Source organism: Pseudophryne corroboree, chromosome 2, assembly GCF_028390025.1.
Source record: "Pseudophryne corroboree isolate aPseCor3 chromosome 2, aPseCor3.hap2, whole genome shotgun sequence".
Taxonomy (NCBI): Eukaryota; Metazoa; Chordata; class Amphibia; order Anura; family Myobatrachidae; genus Pseudophryne; species Pseudophryne corroboree.
Genome location: NC_086445.1, coordinates 876,437,524 through 876,459,653, shown reverse-complemented (window position 1 = coordinate 876,459,653; position 22,130 = coordinate 876,437,524). Strand labels below are relative to the sequence as shown.

At 48.7% G+C, this 22,130-nt stretch overlaps 1 protein-coding gene across 3 annotated transcripts in view; it reads left to right on the top strand.

Moving 5' to 3' along the window:
• The first annotated feature begins 717 nt into the window (after window positions 1–717).
• EFCAB5 (EF-hand calcium binding domain 5) overlaps window positions 718–22,130 on the top strand; it is a 154,390-nt gene continuing 132,977 nt past the window's right edge. For 2 of the 3 annotated variants that reach the window (XM_063955959.1, XM_063955960.1), the window contains exon 1: window positions 9,573–9,719. Coding sequence is in view for 1 of the 3 variants with exons in the window: in XM_063955958.1 (XP_063812028.1) it covers window positions 784–810 (27 nt within the window). In the remaining 2 variants the exon portion in view is untranslated. Of the gene's footprint in view, window positions 811–9,572; window positions 9,720–22,130 lie in introns of those variants that run through there. The other variant, XM_063955958.1, reaches the window with a different exon arrangement.

Sequence of the window (22,130 nt, the reverse complement as noted above, 5' to 3'; positions counted from 1 at the left end):
TTGACACCCAGAAAGGCCCCCTTCCTGTCAATCTTCTTGCGGCCGACAGTGCGACTGAAAACTTTGCTAGAACCTGTGCACAACCACAACGGGCTTTGTACCCGTACGTCGCGCGTGCGCATTACGGTGCATACGCATGTGCAGAAATGCCGATTTTTAACCTGATTGCTGCGCTGCGAACAACGGCAGCTAGCGATCAACTTGGAATGACCACCATTATCAACAATCAATGCTTATGCAGCCAGCTCCCCCAGATGAACTGCATAATCAGTGCAGCAGAATAGCCGACCAGAGCTCTGAGTCACTCCCTCTTCCTCCACGAGTCTAGGCACTCCCAGCAGTCTCTGCACTCACTGCATTTCAAAAGAGTTGTGTGCCGAGTCACTGTTTCAAGTCAAGACACTACACTGAGCTGAGTCATGTGTCTCAACTCAGTTCAATGTATCTCTTTGCCCATGCCTACTTTACACAGCGGGCAGCGCTGAAGCTGCCTTCCCCTTGTGCTCTGCCCAGCGCCGGACCGATGCATACGTGGGCTACGCAGCCGCGTAGCGCGCCAGTCAGTGGAGGGCACGGCTGCTGACAGTGGGTGAGTCACCTTCACTCACTGTACAGCGCGCGGCCGCCCGCCAGATCCCAGGGGCTCCACGTCCTCCCCGACCCCGCCCTCCCCTCCCGCCCACCTGGCTGTCTGGCCGCCTGCCGGATCCCAACTGCTCCTGCCCGGTGGAACTGTCCTCTTCTACTGCAGCAGCGATCAGAAGTTCCCCTGGTATTTAATTCATGAGAGGGACACATTCAGCAGCACAGGTGAGCTGGTGTGTGTAATGTTCATTTCCACAGACCCCCTCCTTGCAGGACTACACATGGAATCAGGGCTTTGAGGTGATGGCAATTGGTAGGGGAGAGTTTATAAGAGACAAGTAAAGCAAAATGCTTCATCCTCAGAGCATCAGTCCAACATCAGAGACTGAGGAACACGCTCACCTCACAGTGCCTGGTCCATTCCAGGTTATCATACATTGTATTCAGGATATATCCATATACAGAGACAGTCACATAACTAGTGTCACATAACACAGAGATCTCAGCACTTACACATATACAGTATATAGGGAAAGTAATAAAGATGCATGTATATATTATCCAGGGGTGCAGGGGAACTTGCAATCCACATCACAGGTTGCTGTAAGACTACAAGTATTAGCATTGAAGGCAATGTACTGTATCGCTGTCCATGTGCTGCTAAATAAGGATCGCAGAGCTGCACATCCTTCCATTCGGATCTTGGGTGTGCATGGTGGGACTTGTAGTTCCACAAGTCACAATATGCCGGATGCACAGTATATCTCCATGCTCCGATTTAACTTTACAGATACATATTTTACACACCTTAAAAAACAACAATTTCCCTACTTACTGATCACTCTAGTAACCTACTGTATACCATAGATATACGTGTGCTCCCATTCTCCTATACTGGCACATAACAGAAGTACAGTGTGACATTTGTATTATAAACAGACTGATCATAATTGAGCCTGTCTCTGCCTGCATCAATAACGCACTGAAACAGTTAAACATAAATAAAGAAATCCTGTTTTAATTGGAACACCAGCAGCAAAACAATAGCTGATCCTCTAAATTAAAGAAATAAATATAATATGGACTTAAATGTGAGAGTGGGAGGGGAGGGCGGGAGGAGGAGGCACTCTATCTAGCAGATGTGTATAATGGGCTATATCTGGCGTAATGTGTAATGGGCTCTACCCAGCGTAATGTGTATAATGGGCCCTACCAGGCGTAATATGTATTATGGGCTATATCTGATGTAAGATGTATAATGGTCTCTAACTGACGTAATGTGTACAAGTGGCTCTACCAGGTGTAATGTGTACAAGTGGTTCTACTAGGTGTAATGTGTATAATGGGCTCTACCTGGCATAATGTGTGTAATGGGCTCTACGAGGCATACTGTGTATAATGGGGTCTACCAGGCATAATGTGTATAATGGGCTATATCTGGCATAATATGTATAATGGGCTCTACCTGGCATAATGTGTATAAGGGGCTCTACCAGGTGTAATGTGTAACATGTGTAATGAGCTCTACCAGGCGTAATATGTATAATGGGCTCTATCAGGTGAAATGTGTACAAGCGGCTCTACTAGGTGTAATGTGTACAAGCGGCTCTACCAAGCGTGATGTGTATAAATAAGATTTTACTCACCGGTAAATCTATTTCTCGTAGTCTGTAGTGGATGCTGGGACTCCGTAAGGACCATGGGGAATAGCGGCTCCGCAGGAGACTGGGCACAACTAAAGAAAGCTTTAGGACTACCTGGTGTGCACTGGCTCCTCCCACTATGACCCTCCTCCAGACCTCAGTTAGGATACTGTGCCCGGAAGAGCTGACACAATAAGGAAGGATTTTGAATCCCGGGTAAGACTCATACCAGCCACACCAATCACACCGTATAACTCGTGATACTATACCCAGTTAACAGTATGAAATATAACTGAGCCTCTCAACAGATGGCTCAACAATAACCCTTTAGTTAGGCAATAACTATATACAAGTATTGCAGACAATCCGCACCTGGGATGGGCGCCCAGCATCCACTACGGACTACGAGAAATAGATTTACCGGTGAGTAAAATCTTATTTTCTCTGACGTCCTAAGTGGATGCTGGGACTCCGTAAGGACCATGGGGATTATACCAAAGCTCCCAAACGGGCGGGAGAGTGCGGATGACTCTGCAGCACCGAATGAGCAAACTCTAGGTCCTCCTCAGCCAGGGTATCAAACATGTAGACTCTTGCAAAAGTGTTTGAACCCGACCAAGTAACAGCTCGGCAAATTTGTAAAGCCGAGACCCTTCGGGCAGCCGCCCAAGAAGAGCCCACTTTCCTCGTGGAATGGGCTTTTACAGATTTAGGGTGCGGCAGTCCAGCCGCAGAATGTGCAAGTTGAATCGTGCTACAGATCCAGCGAGCAATAGTCTGCTTAGAAGCAGGAGCACCCAGCTTGTTGGGTGCATACAGGATAAATAGCGAGTCAGTTTTCCTGACTCCAGCCGTCCTGGAAACATATATTTTTCAGGGCCCTGACTACGTCCAGTAACTTGGAATCCTCCAAGTCCCAAGTAGCCGCAGGCACCACAATAGGTTGGTTCACATGAAAAACTGATACCACCTTAGGAAGGAATTGGGAACGAGTCCTCAATTCCGCCCTATCCATATAAAAAAATTAGATAAGGGCTTTTGCATGATAAAGCCGCTAATACTGATACACGCCTGGCCGACGCCAAGGCCGACAGCATGACCACTTTCCACGTGAGGTATTGTAGCTCCACGGATTTAAGTGGCTCAACCCAATGCGACTTCAGGAAATCCAACACCACGTTGAGATCCCACGGTGCCACTGGAGGCACAAACGGGGGCTGACTATGCAGCACTCCCTTAACAAAAGTCTGAACTTCAGGCAGTGAAGTCAGTTCTATTTTGGAAGAAAATCGATAGAGCCGAAATCTGGACCTTAATGGAACCCAATTTTAGGCCCATAGTCACCCCTGACTGTAGGAAGTGCAGAAATCGACCTAGCTGAAATTCCTCCGTTGGGGCCTTCCTGGCCTCACAGCACGCAACATATTTCCGCCATATGCGGTGATAATGGTTTGCGTTCACTTCTTTCCTAGCTTTAATTAGCGTAGGGATAACTTCCTCCGGAATGCCCTTTTCCTTCAGGATTCGGCGTTCAACCGCCATGCCGTCAAACGCAGCCGCGGTACGTCTTGGAACAGACAGGCCCCCTGCTGCAGCAGGTCCTGTCTGAGCGGCAGAGGCCATGGGTCCTCTGAGATCATTTCTTGGAGTTCTGGGTACCAAGCTCTTCTTGGCCAATCCGGAACAATGAGTATAGTTCTTACTCCTCTCCTTCTTATTATTCTCATTACCCTGGGTATGAGAGGCAGAGAAGGGAACACATACACCGACTGGTACATCCACGGTGTTACCAGAGCGTCCACAGCTATCGCCTGAGGGTCCCTTGACCTGGCGCAATATCTTTTTAGCTTTTTGTTGAGGCGGGACGCCATCATGTCCACCTGTGGCCTTTCCCAACGGTGTACAATTATTTGGAAGACTTCTGGATGAAGTCCCCACTCTCCCGGGTGGAGGTCGTGTCTGCTGAGAAAGTCTGCTTCCCAGTTGTCCACTCCGGGAATGAACACTGCTGACAGTGCTAACACATGATTTTCCGCCCATCGGAGAATCCTTGTGGCTTCTGCCATCGCCATCCTGCTTCTTGTGCCGCCCTGTCGGTTTACATGAGCGACTGCCGTGATGTTGTCTGACTGGATCAGCACCGGCCGGTGTTGAAGCAGGGGTCTAGCCTGACTTAGGGCATTGTAAATGGCCCATAGTTCCAGAACATTTATGTGTAGGGAAGTCTCCTGACTTGTCCATATTTTTGGAAGTTTCTTCCCTGTGTGACTGCCCCCCAGCCTCGAAGGCTGGCATCCGTGGTCACCAGGACCCAGTCCTGTATGCCGAATCTGCGGCCCTCTAGAAGATGAGCACTCTGCAGCCACCACAACAGCGACACCCTGGCCCTTGGAGACAGGGTTATCCGCCGATGCATCTGAAGATGCGACCCGGACCACTTGTCCAACAGATCCCACTGGAAGATCCTTGCATGGGACCTGGCGAATGGAATTTCTTCGTAAGAAGCTACCATCTTTCCCAGGGCTCGCGTGCATTGATGCACCGACACCTGTATTTTTATTAGGAGGTCTCTGTCTAGAGACGACAACTCCTTGGACTTCTCCTCCGGGAGAAACCCTTTTTTTTTTTTTTTCTTGTTCTGTGTCCAGAACCATACCCAGGAACAGTAGACGCGTCGTAGGAACCAGCTGCGACTTTGGAATATTCAGAATCCAGCCGTGCTGTTGTAGCACTTCCCGAGATAGTGCTACTCCGACGAACAACTGCTCCCTGGACCTCACCTTTATAAGGAGATCGTCCAAGTACGGGATAATTATTTCGGCCATTACCTTGGTAAATACCTTCGGTGCCGGGGACAGACCAACGGCAACATCTGGAATTGGTAATGACAATCCTGTACCACAATTTTGAGGTACTCCTGGTGAGGAGGGTAAATAGGGACATGCAGGTAAGCATCCTTGATGTCCAGTGATACCATGAAATTCTCCAGGCTTGCAATAATCGCCCTGAGCGATTCCATTTTGAACTTGAACCTTCGTTTATAAGTGTTCAAGGATTTCAATTTTAGAATGGGTCTCACCGAACCGTCTGGTTTCGGTACCACAAACATTTTGGAATAGTAACCCCGGCCTTGTTGAAGGAGGGGTACCTTGATTTCACCTGCTGGAAGTACAGCTTGTGAATTGCCGCCAGTACTACCTCCCTTTCTCCGAGGGCAGCAGGCAAGGCTGATGTGAGGTAACGGCGAGGGGGAGTCGCCTCGAACTCCAGCTTGTTTCCCTGTGATACTACTTGCAGAACCTAGGGATCCACCTGTGGGCAAGCCCACTGGTCCCTGAAGTTCCCGAGACGCGCCCCCACCGCACCTGTCTCCACCTGTGGAGCCCCAGCGTCATGCGGTGGACTCAGAGGAAGCGGGGGAAGATTTTTGATCCTGGGAACTGGCTGTCTGGTGCAGCTTTTTCCTTCTTCCCTTGTCTCTGTGCAGAAAGGAAGCGCCTTTGACCCGCTTGCTTTTCTGAAGCCAAAAGGGCTGTACCTGAAAATACGGTGCTTTCTTAGGCTGTGAGGAAACCTGAGGTAAAATTCTTTCTTCCCAGCTGTTGCTGTGGATACGAGGTCCCAGAGACCATCCCCAAACAATTCCTCACCCTTATAAGGCAGAATCTCCATGTGCCTTTTAAAGTCACCTGTCCACTGCCGGGTCTCTAATACCCTCCTGGCAGATTCTGGATGCCAGCCGGCAAATATCCCTCTGTGCATCCCTCATATATAAGACGACGTCTTTAATATGCTCTATGTTAGAAAAATATTATCCCTGTCTAGGGTATTAATATTATCTGACAGGGTATCAGACCACGCTGCAGCAGCACTATTCATGCTGAGGCAATTGCAGGTCTCAGTATAGTACCTGAGTGTGTATATACAGACTTCAGGATAGCCTCCTGCTTTTTTATCAGCAGGCTCCTTCAAAGTGTCCGTATCCTAAGACGGCAGTGCCACCTTTTTTGACAAACGTGTGAGCGCCTTATCCATCCTAGGGGATATCTCCCAACGTGACCTATCCTCTGGCGGGAAAGGGTACGCCAGCAGTAACTTTTTAGAAATTACCAGTTTCTTATCGGGGGAACTCACGCTTCTTTACACACTTCATTCACTCATCTGATGGGGGAACAAAACACTGGCTGCTTTTTCTCCCCAAACATAAAACCCCTTTTATGTGGTACTTGGGTTCATGTCAGAAATGTGTAACACATTTTTCATTGCCGAGATCATGCAACGGATGTTCCTAGTGGATTGTGTATATGTCTCAACCTCGTCGACACTGGAGTCAGACTCCGTGTCGACATCCGTGTCTGCCATCTGAGGTAACGGGCGTTTTTTGAGCCCCTGATGGCCTTTGAGACGCCTGGGCAGGCGCGGGCTGAGAAGCCGGCTGTCCCACAGCTGTTACGTCATCCAGCCTTTTATGTAAGGAGTTGACATTGTCGGTTAATACCTTCCACCTATCCATCCACTCTGGTGTCGGCCCCACAGGGGGCGACATCCCATTTATCGGCCTCTGCTCCGCCTCCACGTAACCTTCCTCATCCAACATGTCGACACAGCCGTACCGACACACCGCACACACACAGGGAATGCTCTGACTGAGGACAGGACCCCACAAAGTCCTTTGGGGAGACAGAGAGAGAGTATGCCAGCACACACCAGAGCGCTATATAATGCAGGGATTAACACTATAACTGAGTGATTTTTCCCCCAATAGCTGCTTGTATACACATATTGCGCCTAAATTTAGTGCCCCCCCTCTCTTTTTAACCCTTTGAGCCTGAAAACTACAGGGGAGAGCCTGGGGAGCTGTCTTCCAGCTGCACTGTGAAGAAAAAATGGCGCCAGTGTGCTGAGGGAGATAGCCTTGCCCCTTTTTCGGCGGACTTTTCTCCCGCATTTTTTCATGGATTCTGGCAGGGGTAATTTATCACATATATAGCCCTGGGACTATATATTGTGATGATTTGCCAGCCAAGGTGTTTATATTGCTGCTCAGGGCGCCCCCCCAGCGCCCTGCACCCATCAGTGACCGGAGTGTGAGGTGTGCATGAGGAGCAATGGCGCACAGCTGCAGTGCTGTGCGCTACCTTGTTGAAGACCGAGGTCTTCTGCCGCCGATTTTCCGGACCACTTCTTGCTTCTGGCTCTGTAAGGGGGACGGCGGCGCGGCTCCGGGACCGAACGATCGAGGTCGGGTCCTGTGTTCGATCCCTCTGGAGCTAATGGTGTCCAGTAGCCTAAGAAGACCAAACTATCTCCAGTCAGGTAGGTTCGCTTCTTCTCCCCTTAGTCCCTCGCTGCAGTGAGTCTGTTGCCAGCAGATCTCACTGTAAAATAAAAAACCTAAAATATACTTTCTTTCTAGGAGCTCAGGAGAGCCCCTAGTGTGCATCCAGCTCAGCCGGGCACAAGATTCTAACTGAGGTCTGGAGGAGGGTCATAGTGGGAGGAGCCAGTGCACACCAGGTAGTCCTAAAGCTTTCTTTAGTTGTGCCCAGTCTCCTGCGGAGCCGCTATTCCCCATGGTCCTTACGGAGTCCCAGCATCCACTTAGGACGTCAGAGAAATGGGCTCTACCTGGCATAATGTGTGTAATGGGCTCTACCTGGCATAATGTGTATAAGGGGCTCTACCAGGTGTAATGTGTACAAGGGGCCACTCACTCCCAGCTGCTCCATAGAGTTCTGTACAGGTGCAAGTGACCAATATATGGTGGCCAGAAGCTAGGGGTGCCAAATAGAGATTTTATCTACCAACCAAAAAATGTTCTGATGCCCCTGACTCCACCCCTGCCTGTCACTCCCAGCCGGCCTCAGCCCTTAGCACAGTGCCCTGCGCTGCGAAAGGCGGGAAGCGGGAAGGACAAAAGGACAGCTGGCCGGTGGATGCTGCTGCAAACGTAGGTATAACAAACTCTTTCTTTCTCTCTCTCTCTCTCTCTCCCTGTAAAAGGGGACTCTGCCTACTATAATGTGTAAAATGGGGATACTTGCCTGCTATCATGTGTAAAATGGGAACTCTTGTCTGCCATAATGTGTAAAATGGGGACTCTGCCTGCTATAATGTGTAAAATGGGGACTCTTGCCTGCCATAATGTGTAAAATGGGGACTCTGCCTTCCATAATGTGTAAAATGGGGACTCTTTCCTGCTATAATGTGTAAAATGGGGACTCTCGCCTGCCATAATGTGTAAAATGAGGACTCTGCCTTCCATAATGTGTAAAATGGGGACTCTTTCCTGCTATAATGTGTAAAATGAGGACTCTCGCCTGCCGTAATGTGTAAAATGGGGACTCTTGCCTGCCATAATGTATAAAATGGGGACTCTGCCTGCCGTAAAGTGTAAAATGGGGACTCTGCCTGTCTAATCTAATAGACAGGAAAAAACAGACACCCAACGGACTTTTCAAACATTTGAATCCCCCCCTATGAATAATTTTTATCGCCTTCTATCTGTACTGGATTTAAAATGTTCATTAAACAAGGAGCCATGGTTCCATAAAATATTACATACCTACCAACATTTATCCAATTAAAAATCAAGACAAAAAAAAATTCTGCCCATTTTGTTCCATTAAGCCCTGCTATTTGTGGGACTTACTGCTATCTGAGACTGCTATTGGTACATTCAGTGTTGTAAGTATGGCGGTACTGTGTACCGGTGAGAAATTGACAGCCGGTACGCAGTACAGCTGGCCGTCCACCTTAGTTGCAGCCGCTGCTGTGTGTGTGTCAGGGGAGGAGAGCGCACCACACACCTCTCCTGCCCCTCATTGCTCATTTTGGCGGCGGTGTGTAAGATCTCAAATCAGCCGCCAGTTCGTGAGCCAGTTATGTGGGGGCATATGTGTATCTGGCACTGCACTACTGGGGACATATGTGTATCTGGTACTATTGGGGGCATATGTGTATCTGGCACTGAAGTGTTGGGGGCAAATGTGTATCTGGCACCGCACTATTGGGGTCATATGTGTATCTGGCCCCCTACATGTGTATCACGCACCCATTTTTTTGGCGCACCGCATTTGATGCACACAGTACCACTAAGTCATTTTTTCTATTTGCACCACTGGATTTGATATCATTATTAAAAAAATGCTACTCAACACATTACAAAACAGCATACAGTAAAGTACTGCAGAGCCTGATTGTCTGGCTTCTCCCTAGCTGTGCAGAATAAGTAAAGGTAACATATATATTGTGAAAATACTGTGTATCTGGGAACCCTTCCATCCGGGGATGCAGTAAAGTACTGGAGAAGCAGGATGTACAAGTAGTCACTGTGAGTGAGGCATGGCAGCTACTTCCTGGCTCATCACCTGGCAACCAGACAAAGCTAAACACTGAGAGGACATCTGCACAGCACAAGGGAGAGACTCATAACACAGACCATACAATCACTTACACTTCTGAGCTGCGGGTAGATAACTAACATTAAAGGTAAGAAGAGCCAGTGAAATGTAAAATTATGATGTTCAACTGAGTGCAAGTGTATGCAAGGCCTCTTGTATCAACAATAAGAAAGGCATATTTATATAGAAAACAAAACTGTTTCATAAAATGAATGGTTGCATTGTGTGCAGTTCCTTGTTTTAATTGTATGTTTAATTTACAGGTTACCAATATATACAGTTAAAGGGCATTTGTGAATATTGCGGCACATTCTATTACAATTATAAAATGTATGGTCATGGCTGGTAATTGTTACAGTTACACAGTAGAAAGAAAGTAAAAATATAGGATTATTTTTTAACCATATTTTTAAAGATATCCTTAAAATATCATAGAATTGATTGGTGTATCATAATCATAACTTTTTTTTTTTTAACTAAAAACAATAGTGTTAAACGTAGAAACAATTGGGCATAAGCTGCAAATATGCAGGGAATGAAATTCCTAATTATTGAATACATCTTTCAATATTTAAAGCTTAAATTACTATAGCGAAATGCCATGTAGTGAGATGTTGATCTTGAAACAGTCTGATTTAATACCCACTGATGCGGAGGGTTATAATGCAAATCGCCAATTTTGATAGGCCAATATTGCTGCCGATTTGATCCAAAAAATGGTTTTGGTTGGCAAGATTGCTTAAATCGATGTAGTTTGAGCTACTTGTCCGGCCAGACCCAAATAAAGAAGCACATTAAATGTATGTATTAAGTTATTAATACAAAAAAAAAGGGGATTACGTTATTTGATGAATTTATTATGGTGGGAAAATGAATAATGAATAATAACTAAATAAATCATATTTTCACTTTTTAAACAGTATTATTGCACGCTTGTGTCACTATGCATGTGCCTCCATCATTAATAAATTAAGCTGGTCCTAATTAACATAAAAATCTTATTACATTTTTAAATAATATTGGCACCCTAACATTTATTTAATATTAAATTGGCTGTGTAATTAAATTGTTATTTTTTTAATTGTTATTATCTATTTGCCCCCAATAATAAATTAATTAAATATTTGTGTGCTATAAATATATTTCTCTTACGTCCTAGAGGATACTGGGGTTCCATTTAGTACTAGACAGGTCCAGTAGGAGCCATGGGCACTTAAATAATTTGCTAGTGTGGGCTGGCTCCTCCCTCTATGCCCCTCCTACCAGAATCAGTTTAGAAAATGTGCCCGGAGGAGCCCGGTCACGCTTATGGAAGCTCCTGAAGAGTTTTTTGCATTTATTTTATATGTTTGTTATGTTCAGGCAGGGCTGATTGGCACCAGCCTGCCTGCTTCGTGGGACTTGGGGGGAAGGGGGGGGCCCGCGGCCAAACCTCTTGAAGGGTTAATGGTCCCGTTCCCCGCTGACAGGACACTGAGCTCCTGAGGGAACTATTCGCAAGCCCCACCACGGCGAGCATACATTCCCGCAGCACGCCACCACCCCAACCATTCAGAAAAAGTGAGTCCCTGGTCCACAATATCGCATAAAATACGCGCTATAGCGTGTTTTTGCGATCGCTGTACACAGCTGCTGGGGTGGCCAAAGATTCACTATTGCATGTGCGTGGATCACAAAAGCCATTGCTAAATGATCAGGTAACCTAATTGAGGGGTTAGATTCCTTGTCTGGGGGGGGGGGGGAGGGGGTTGTTTTACTCCTACAGCATATACAGGACTCTGCGAACTTTATGGTGGAAGTCATAAAAGAGATTGGTTTGCTTAATGCACACACCACCTCTATGGCAGTGTCAGCACGCAGGGGCTTGTGGCTACGCCAGTGGACTGCTGATGCGGACTCCATGAAAGGCGTGGAAGGCCTGCCATTCACAGGAAAGACCTTGTTTGGAGACGAACTAGACAAATGGATCTCCAAAGCTACTGCTGGTAAGTCTACGTATCTTCCTTCCGCAGCTTCAAATTTACAGTCCTTTCGGACAGCCAAGTTTAAGGGAAAATCCAGAGGTGCTTCTACGGCCTCCAGATGCGCAAGAGGTAAACCACGCAAATCAGCAACTGCAGGTGTTCATGAACAGAGATCAGGCTCTGTTTCCTCAAAGCCTTCAGCATGACGGTGGACCCCGATGCCTGGAGGGCTGTCAGGTGGGAGCCTGACTAAAATTCTTCAGTCACATCTGGTCAAGTTCGTGCCGGGATCCCTGGGTCATAGGTCTTATTTCCCAGGGCTTCAAACTGGAGTTCCAAGACCTCCCACCTCAAAGATTCTTCAAATCAGGCTTATCAGCTTCACAAGAGGCAAGTATAACTTTACAGCAGGACATCCAAAAACTGGTACAGACTCAAGTCATTGTTCCAGTTCCACCTCATCTGCACAACAAGAAGTACTATTACAACTTGTTTGTAGTACCGAAACCGTACGGTTCGGTACGACCAATTCTGAACCTCAAGTCCTTGAATCCGTTCCTAAGAGTGTTAAAATTCAAGATGGAGTCTTTGAGAGCGGTGATTTCAGGTCTGGAGGAAGGGGAATTCCTTGTGTCTCTGGATATCAAGGATGCGTACCTTTACTTTCCGATCTGGCCGCCTCATCAGGCTTATCTACGGTTTGCACTGCAGAACTGTCACTACCAGTTCCAGGCCCTGCCATTTGGTCTCTCCACGGCACCGAGGTTATTCACCAAAGTGATGGCAGAGATGGCAGAGATGATGTTTCTCCTTCGCAAGCAGGGAGTGAACATAGGGGGTCATTCCGAGTTGTTCGCTCGCAAGCTGCTTTTAGCAGCTTTGCACACGCTAAGCCGCCGCCTACTGGGAGTGAATCTTAGCTTATCAAAATTGCGAACGAAAGATTAGCAAAATTGCGAATAGACACTTCTTAGCAGTTTCTGAGTAGCTCCACACTTACTCGGCATCTGCGATCAGTTCAGTGCTTGTCGTTCCTGGTTTGACGTCACAAACACACCCAGCGTTCGCCCAGACACTCCTCCGTTTCTGCAGCCACTCCCGCGTTTTCCACAGAAACGGTAGCGTTTTTTCGCACACACCCATAAAACGTCCAGTTTCCGCCCAGAAACACCCACTTCCTGTCAATCACATTACGATCACCAGAACGAAGAAAAAACCTCGTAATGCCATGAGTAAAATACCTAACTGCATAGCAAATTTACTTGGCGCAGTCGCACTGCGGCCATTGCGCATGCGCATTAGCGACTAATCGCTCCGTTGCGAGAAAAAAATACAGAGCGAACAACTCGGAATGACCCCCATAATTCCGTACCTGGACGATCTTCTGATAAAGGCGCCGTCCAGGGAGAGGTTGCTGGACAGCATTGGCCTCTCAACAAAACTTCTCCAGGATCACGGGTGGATTCTGAACCTTTCCGAAATCTCACCTAGAGCCAACACGGACGCTCCCATTCCTGGGAATGATACTAGACACGGAGTCGCAGAAAATGTTCCTTCCATTGGAAAAGGCATTGGTAATCCAGTCGATGGTTCGGGATGTCCTGAAGCCAACCCGGATATCGGTACATCTTTGCATTTGCCTTTTGGGGAAAATGGGGGCCTCTTACGAGGCGCTTCAGTACGGAAGGTTTCATGCGAGGCCCTTCCAGCTGGATCTGTTGGACAAATGGTCCGGATCACATCTTCACATGCACCAGAGGATCTGTCTGTCGCCAAAAGCCAGAATCTCCCTTCTGTGGTGGCTATAGACTTCTCACCTTGTCGAGAGTCGGAGGTTCGGGATTCAGAATTGGATTCTGCTAACCACAGACGCAAGCCTCAGAGGTTGGGGAGCAGTCACCTAGGGGGTGCAGTTTCAAGGAAGATGGTCAAGTCGGGAAGTTGTCCTTTCAATAAATATCTTGGAACTCATAGAGATGATGCAGGCCTCATCTCTACTTTGGAATCAGGCCATTCAAGTCCAGTCGGACAATGTAACGGTGGTAACGTACATAAACCAACAGGGTGGAACGAAAAGCAGATCAGCCATGTCAGAGGTGTCAAGAATTCTCCTTTGGGCGGAAAAACACGCTGTGGCATTGTTCGCGGTCTTAATTCTGGGAGTAGACAACTGGGAAGCAGACTTCCTCAGCAGACACGACCTGCACCCGGAGGTGTTCCGATGGTTGGCACGTCAGTAGGGATATCAACAGATCGACATGATGGCCTCTCGACTCAACAAGAAGCTCAAGCGGTACTGTTCCAGGTCGAAAGACACACAAGCAGTAGCAGTAGACGCTCTGACAACTCCGTGGGTCTACTAGCTGGTGTACGTGTTTCCTCCACTTCCTCTGATCCCAAGAATTCTAAAGAGAATAAAAAGGGAATAGGTTCAAGCAATCCTCATTGCTCCGGACTGGCCTGAAGGGCCTGGTATGTGGATCTTCTCGAGATGCTAATCGAAGATCTACGGCCTCTACCTCTTTGTGAGGATTTTATGCAACAGGGCCCGTTTGTCTTTCAAGACTTACCAAGGCTACGTTTAACTGCATGGAAGTTGAATGGCTGATTCTAGACAGGAGAGGGTTTCCTGACAAGGTCATCCCGACTATGATCCAAGCCAAGAAGGGGGTAACGTCTAAACATTACCACCATATTTGGAAGAAGTATGTTTCTTGGTGTGACAGCAGACAATATTCTGCGGTGGAATTTCATCTGGGACGTCTCCTGCTTTTTCTGCAGTCGGGAGTGGATGTGGGCCTATGCCTAGGCTCCATTAAAGTCCAAATTTTGGCCTTGTCTATTTACTTTCAGAAACAATTGGCTTCTCTCCCTGAAGTCCAGACGTTTTTGAAAGGTGTTCTGCACATCCAGCCTCCATTTGTGCCTCCCACGGCACCTTGGGATCTCAATTTGGTGCTGCAGTTCCTCCAATCGGATTGGTTTGAACCGTTACAGGAGGTTGACGTAAATACCTTACGTGGAAGACCATCACACTGTTGGCCTTGGCTTCAGCAAGAAGTGTGTAGGAGCTAGGGGTGTTGTCTCACAAAAGCCCCTAAATAATTTTCCATGAGGACAGAGCTGAACTCAGAACTTGTCAGCAATTTCTTCCTAAGGTGGTGTCTGCGTTTCACATCAACCAACCTGTTGTGGTTCCGGCTGTTTGCGGACACCTCTGCTTCTTAAAGGTCTTTGGATGTTGTGAGAGCTTTGAAGGTGTACGTAAAGAGGATAGCTCGTAACAAGAAATCTGACTCGCTGTTCGTTTTGTATGACCCCAATAAAATTAGGTGTCCTGCTTCAAAGCAGTCTATTGCAAGCTGGATCAGGCTCACTATCCAGCATGCTTATTCCACGGCAGGATTACCGATTACAAAATCTGTACAGGCCCACTCTACTAGGTCGGTGGGTTCTTCTTGGGCGGCTGCCCGGGGTGTCTCGGCTTTACAGCTCTGCCGAGTAGTTACTTGGTCAGGTTCAAACACTTTTGCAAAGTTTTACAAGTTCGATACTTTGAATTCTGAGGCCCTTCAGTTTGGTCAATCAGTTCTGCAGGAACCTCAGCACTCTCCCACCCGGTTTGGGAGCTTTGGTACTTCCCCATGGTACTAAATGGATTCCCAGTAACCACAACATAGGATTTTAATAACCTACTGGTAAATCCTTTTCTCGTAGTCTGTAGGGGATACTGGGCGCTCGCCCGTTGCTTCGTTTTTTCTGCACTTTTACTTGGTTAAGTATTCTGGTGTGGATACGGTCGTTAGGTCGACACAGTGTAGGTCGACAGTCATTATGTTGACCACTGAAGGTCGGCGTGCATTAGGTCGACATGGTCAATAGGTCGACATGAGTTTTTCAAAAAAAATGTTTAACTTTTTGGACTTTTTCATACTCGACGATCCACGTGAACTACAATTGGGAACAGTAACCTTGCCCGAAGCACAGGGCTAGTCCGCCCCGCATGTCAGGCCCTTCCCCCCCTCCCCCGCACTGGTGCAAAAGCATCGCACGGCGGCAATGCCTCCGTACCCGGCAAGTAGCTCCCTGCCTGTGCAGCCTAGCGGTGCTGGCAGGTGGCTACCCGCCGCGTCCCAGATCACAGTGGCTGTGTGTGACGTCACGCAGCCACAGCAGTCCACCCCCGCAACGGTCCGGACATGCCTGCGTTGTCCGGACCGCTCCCCACCAACAGCGTTCTAACGCCGTTGGCACGTTCCCTTCCGCCCCGCGACCGCCTCTGCCTGTCATTCAGGCAGAGGCGATCGCAGCCCTGAGAAGATGTTAGCATCTCACCGGGCCTCCCGCGGGCGCACTCCACAAAGAGCTTCAGACTGCGATCAATGCCGCTGCAGCAATCCAGCCTGAATTACCCCCTATGTCAGGCACACATTCGCCCACATACAAACAGGTCATATGCACAAGTGAAGTTTGTCCATACTTGTTGTGAAAGGTTTACATTGTTCTGATTGTGAACAAAAATCAATTCACTATTAGGTTTCATTTAAATGAAATCCCTCTATAATAGAGTAGATATAATATTCCTTCCATCATAATACAAGCTTCAAAAAAAGAAGAATTTGCAGTCATCCAATTGGATGTAGCTAGTTAGTGTTGGTGACCATCATCATCATCATCATCATCATCATCAGGACTGGATTAATACTTATGGGAACCCGCTCTTATAAAATTGACACCCCAGTTCAACTATGCTCTTATCTAGTCCCAAAGTGCCCCCCCCCCCCCCGCCCAACATGCCGGCATGCTACACATGGCCTGTGCATGAAGAACACAGAGCCATGGCAGCTATCGTCCAGGAACAGGCGACCACCTGGGTATTTTCATCATTTGCAATCAGGGCCGCCATCAGAGGGATGCTGGGGGCACAGCTGTCCCGGGTCTGGCACCTCTGACAGCCATCTGCCCGCTGCTGCCCGCCGGTCAGCCATACTACACCCCTTGTCAGGTACTGTGCTGCCGATATTGTACTGAGTTGCCTTGCATTGAGCTTTTGATTATGTCAGCTACAAAGGGCAATGGTGCTGGGGCTGCTCCCACATTGCGTGGTGTTGACGCTGCAGACACATTTGAGGATAACATAGCAGCTGAGGGTTCAGGTTCTGGGGGCTCCTTACCCCCCAGTGGGACTGTAGCAACAGGGGTTCAAAATGACCCACCTTGGGTTACCTTCTCCACGCTATTGAATACGCTGGTAACTAGACTAACGCCCCCTATGGGACCTTCTGTGCCGGTACAACCGCTTATGGTCCCCGCGGTTAACCTGCCATTGGCAGATCAACTGTCCTATCAGTTACAGCAATTGAACCAATCACTGACTACTCAGAAGTCTAACCCTTGCCCACCTAAGACCAAGGGGTCCTCTAAGAGGGCAATTACTTCCTCGCAATCCACCAACATCCCAGACACCTTATCTAATGAGGATGGCGTTTATACTGACCCCACAGATTTCGATCCCGACGCTTCTCAGGTGGATGTTCCTGACTTGTTGGAAGCTATCAGACTTGTTCTCCAAGTTGATGATGATCGGAGCCTGATGCTGTCCCTAAGAAAACGGACAGGTTTAAACGTCAGAGAGTGGTTAAAGAAGTTTTACCTCACTCATTTAGTTGACATACGTCAGGCGTCCTGGGAAAATCCAGGAAAGAAATTCACGCCTCATAAGAAGATGCTGGCTCACTACTCCCTCGCTGCGAAGCTAAGTAAAAATTGGGAAACACCCCCGCCAGTGGATTCACAGGTGGCGCGGCTGGTGGTATCCTTAGCTCTGCCTGTAACTACCGTCACGTCTCTGAAAGAACCGACGGATAAGCGTGTGGAGGGTTGTTTAAAGGCAATTTACATACTACCTGGTGCTGCGCATAGGTCCACCATTGCAGCGACATGGGCTGCAGGGGCTGTGGAAGCGTGGGCTCAGGAGCTGGAGACGGAGTTGCCTTCCAACGCTTCTGATCATGCTAGACAATGACATATATATTGTCACAGCGTCTCATTACATTCAGGAGGCGGCTTCTGATGCCGGGATTCTGGCGCCCAAGTCTTCTACTACGTCCGTTTTGGCTCGCCGGATTCTCTGGTTACAGTCCGGGTCTGTGGATCTGGACTCTAAGAAAATCCTGGAGGTACTCCCTTTTAAGGGAGACATTCTTTTCGGAGAAGACCTCAACAAACTAGTAGCTGACTTAGCTTCTGCTAAAACAGTATGTCTACCTAGTACTGCTCCTTCGGTGTCGAAGGCTAAGAGTACTCCCTTTCGCCCCTTTTGTCCTCCAGGGAGAGCAAAAGGTCAGGCGTACCCGAAACAGCTTCACACTTCCAAACCCAATAAGCCCAAACCCAAACGGGCCTGGGCTGCCCGTCAGCCTGCTTTCAAAACTGACAAGCCTGCTGCATGAAGGGGCAGGCCTCCCTCTGGGGGATCCCAGGATGGGGGGCCGGCTTCTAGGGCTTACCCAGGAATGGTTGAAGACCACTTCCGATGCCTGGGTACGGGAGGTCGTCACTCGAGGTTACGCCGTATCCTTCAAGAATCGCCCCCCCCCCTCATTGATTTTGCCTGACAGACGTCCCTTCGGATCAGGTGAAGGCAAAAACTCTTTATTCGGTGGTACAGTCCCTCATGGACACAGGAGTGGTAGTACAGGTGCCTCTGGCTCAGAGAGGCAAGGGGTACTATTCACCGCTATTCCTAGTCCCGAAACTGAATCGGTCCTCCCGGCCAGTAATGCAAGTAGAAAAGATTTCTTACAGGTACTGTGTGCTCGTGCCAAAAATGGGTGTGGCCAAATGCCATATGGGGCATGGCCAATGAAAATGTGGGCGTGATACACATATGGGGGAGGGGCAGATACACATATGACCCCCACAGTGCCAGATACACGTTGCCCCACAGTGCCAGATACACGTTGCCCCACAGTGCCAGATACACGTTGCCCCACAGTGCCAGATACACGAATGCTCCACAGTGCCAGATACACGAATGCCCCACAGTGCCAGATATACATTGCCCTCACAGTGCAATTTGTTTTTAATTATACTTATTGAATTTTATTTTGGTGAGAAACAGTCTCCATGCATATGAGGTACATTGTGATGAACATATTGCACTAGATTGTTTTTCTCCTTTCTTTCCTATATGTATGTACTTTGGATGTTTCTTACGTATAACACATGCAAGGTATCCTGCTGTGAAGATTTACACACAGAAATAGAGGACTCATCCTTTTAAGTTAAGTTGACCTCTTTCTCTCTTCCTTGGATTTTGAGCGCAAAGGGAAAGGTGCCCCATACCAAAAAAAGTTTTTCTGAGTTCATTTGAGGGTGAGGGAACACCCTTTTTTGGGACACCATTCCATTCTTTGATGCTTAAATGCGCAAATTGTGATAAGTGCAAAATTTGTTTTAGTATGTATTGCCCCCACAGTGCCAGATATACATTGCCCCCACAGTGCCAGATATACATTGCCCCCCACAGTGCCAGATATACATTGCCCCCCACAGTGCCAGATATACATTGCCCCACAGTGCCAGATATACATTGCCCCCACAGTGCCAGATATACATTGCCCCCACAGTGCCAGATATACTTTGCCCCCCACAGTGCCAGATATACATTGCCCCCACAGTGCCAGATATACATTGCTCCCACAGTGCCAGATATACATTGCCCCCCACAGTGCCAGATTTACATTGCCCCCCACAGTGCCAGATATACATTGCCCCCCACAGTACCAGGTATTCATGAAGCAGCTCCCCCCCTTCCCCTGCTCACCGCCCCTGTGTGAGGGGAGGAGAGTGCAGCCTGCGCCTCTCCTTCCCCTCAGTCTCCGGCGGGTGAGTTCAATTCAGCGCCGATCCGTGAGCCAATCAAAGCTCCGCGAGCTCTGATTGGCTCACGGGCGGCGCTGATTTGAACGAAGACATTGAGGGGCAGGAGAGGCGCAGGCTGCGCTCTCCTCCCCTCACATCAGCGGTAGCGAGCGGCGGCCCGTCGGTGTGGGTATGGCGTACCCACGGCGAAATTGTTAAGGGTACGCCATACCCACCCGTACCCGCATACTTGCACCACTGCTCCCGGCCCATTCTCAACCTCAAGTCCTTGAACAAATTTGTGAAGGTCTCCAAGTTTCGTATGGTAACTTTTCGCTCTTTTGTTCTGGCATTGGAACCTGGGGATCATATGGTCTCCCTGGACATACAGGATGCTTACCTGCATATTCCCATTGCAGTGTCGCATCAGCAATATCTGAGGTTTGCGGTTGGCAACCTCCATTACCAATTTCGGGCGTTTCCTTTTGGTTTGACCGTGGCTCCGCGAGTTTTCACCAAGGTCATGGCGGTACTGACGGCTGTACTCCGCCATCAAGGGGTCAGGATCCTACCGTACCTGGACGTCTTGTTGACCCTGGCAAATTCCCCGGATATTCTCCTACGCCATCTGGATCTGACTATTCAGCCCACGGGTGGCTCATCAACTGGAAGAAATCTTCCCTGGTCCTTGCTCAGAGCATGGTGCACCTGGGGGCGTTACTGGACACTCACAACCAGCGGCTGTTCTTGTCTCAGGAGAAGGTCCTGGAACTTCAGGACAGGATTTGATGCTTTATATCTCGTCCGCAAGTGTCGATACATTCGGCAATGCAAGTGCTAGGTCTCATGGTGTCGGCTTTCGACATGGTGGAGTACGCTCAATTCCATTCCCGCCCTCTGCAGAAGCTAATTCTTGCAAAGTTGGATGGCCTGCCTCGCCGTATCAGGTCTCAAATGATCTTGTCTCCGGAGGTCTGTCTGTAACTGAGCTGGTGGCTTCAGGACCAACGATTGAGCAGGGGTCGTCCCTTCTGGATCTCCAACTGGGTCATTCTGACAACGGATCCCAGTCTGAGAGGTTGGGGCGCAGTGTTGGAGCAACATTCCCTTCAGGGTTGGTGGACCAAGGAGGAGTCTCTCCTCCCGATAAACTTTCTGGAATTGCAGGCGGTGTTCAACCCATTGAACCTGGCCCAGCATTTAATACAGAATGGACCTGTTCAAGTACAGTCGGACAACGCCACCACGGTGGCATACACTCGAAGCCGCATGGCAATGAGGGAAGTATCACGGATTCTTCAGTGGGTGGAACGCCATCTGCCAGCCATATCGGCAGTGTTCATTCCGGGGGTCCTAAACTGGGAAGCGGACTTTCTCAGTCGTCACTGGAGCCTCCATCCAGAAGTGTTTCAACTTCTCGTGGATAGGTGGGGCCTTCCAGATGTGGATCTGATGGCGTCTTGACACAATCACAAGGTTCCGGTCCTCGGAGCAAGGACAAGGGATCGTCAAGCAGCGTTCGTGGACGCACTGGCAATTCCATGGAACTTTCAGCTGCAATACGTGTTCCCTCCGGTGTCACTCCTGCCCGGAGTAATAATGAAGTTCAAGCAAGAAGGAGGACTCCTACTTCTGATCGCTCCCGGGTGGCCCAGACCGCATTGGTTCTCAGACCTTCAGGGTCTATCAATAGAGCGCCCTCTTCTACTTCCACAGCGTCCAGATCTCCTTGTTCTGGGCCCCTGTGTATATCAGGATTTAGCCCGGTTGGCTTTGACGGCGTGGCTCTTGAAGATTCCATCTTGAGAGCCAAGGGATTTTCTGAGGCGTTAATTCAAACCATGTTGAAGGCCCGGCAACCGGCTTCTGCTCGGATTTACCATAGGGTCTGGATGTCTTACTTTGCTTGGTGCGCATATACCAATCATGACACTTACAAGTTTAGTATGGCCAAACTTTTGGCCTTTCTACAACAGGGCCTGGACTTGGGCCTTCGTCTGGCCTCCATCAAGGTTCATATTTCTGCCTTGTTGGTTTGATTCCAGAGAGAAATTGTGACTTTACCTGATGTACATACTTTCACTCAGGGTGTGTTGTGGATTCAACCTCCCTATATCCCGCCTGTGGCCCCTTGGAACTTGTCGGTGGTATTGGAGGCATTGCAAGGGTCTCCGTTTGAGCCTCTTGAGTCTGCAGACCTTAAGTGGCTTTCTCTTAAGGTATTGTTTCTGCTGGCAATTGCCTTTGCTAGAAGGGTGTCGGATTTGGGTGCCTTGTCTTGTAGGTCACCATATCTGATATTTCACCATGATCGGGCGGTTCTTAGAACACGTCCCTGGTATTTACCTAAGGTGGTGTCTTCTTTCCACCTTAATCAGGAGATTGTGGTTCCGCTTTTGCCTCTCCTGAATTGTCTTCCAAAGAGCGGTCTTTGGATGTGTTACGGGCTCTCCGTATCTATGTGAAGAGAACTGCCTCCATCAGGAAGTCGGATTCTCTCTTTGTTCTGTTTGGTTTTCACAAACGTGGCTGGCCTGCTCATAAGCAGAGCTTGGCCATTTGGATTAGAATGGTGATTGCACATGCTTATGTACAGGCTGGTCGTCCAGATCCTGCTACCATTGAAGCCCATTCTACTCGGTCGGTTGGACCTTCTTGGGCGGCCCACC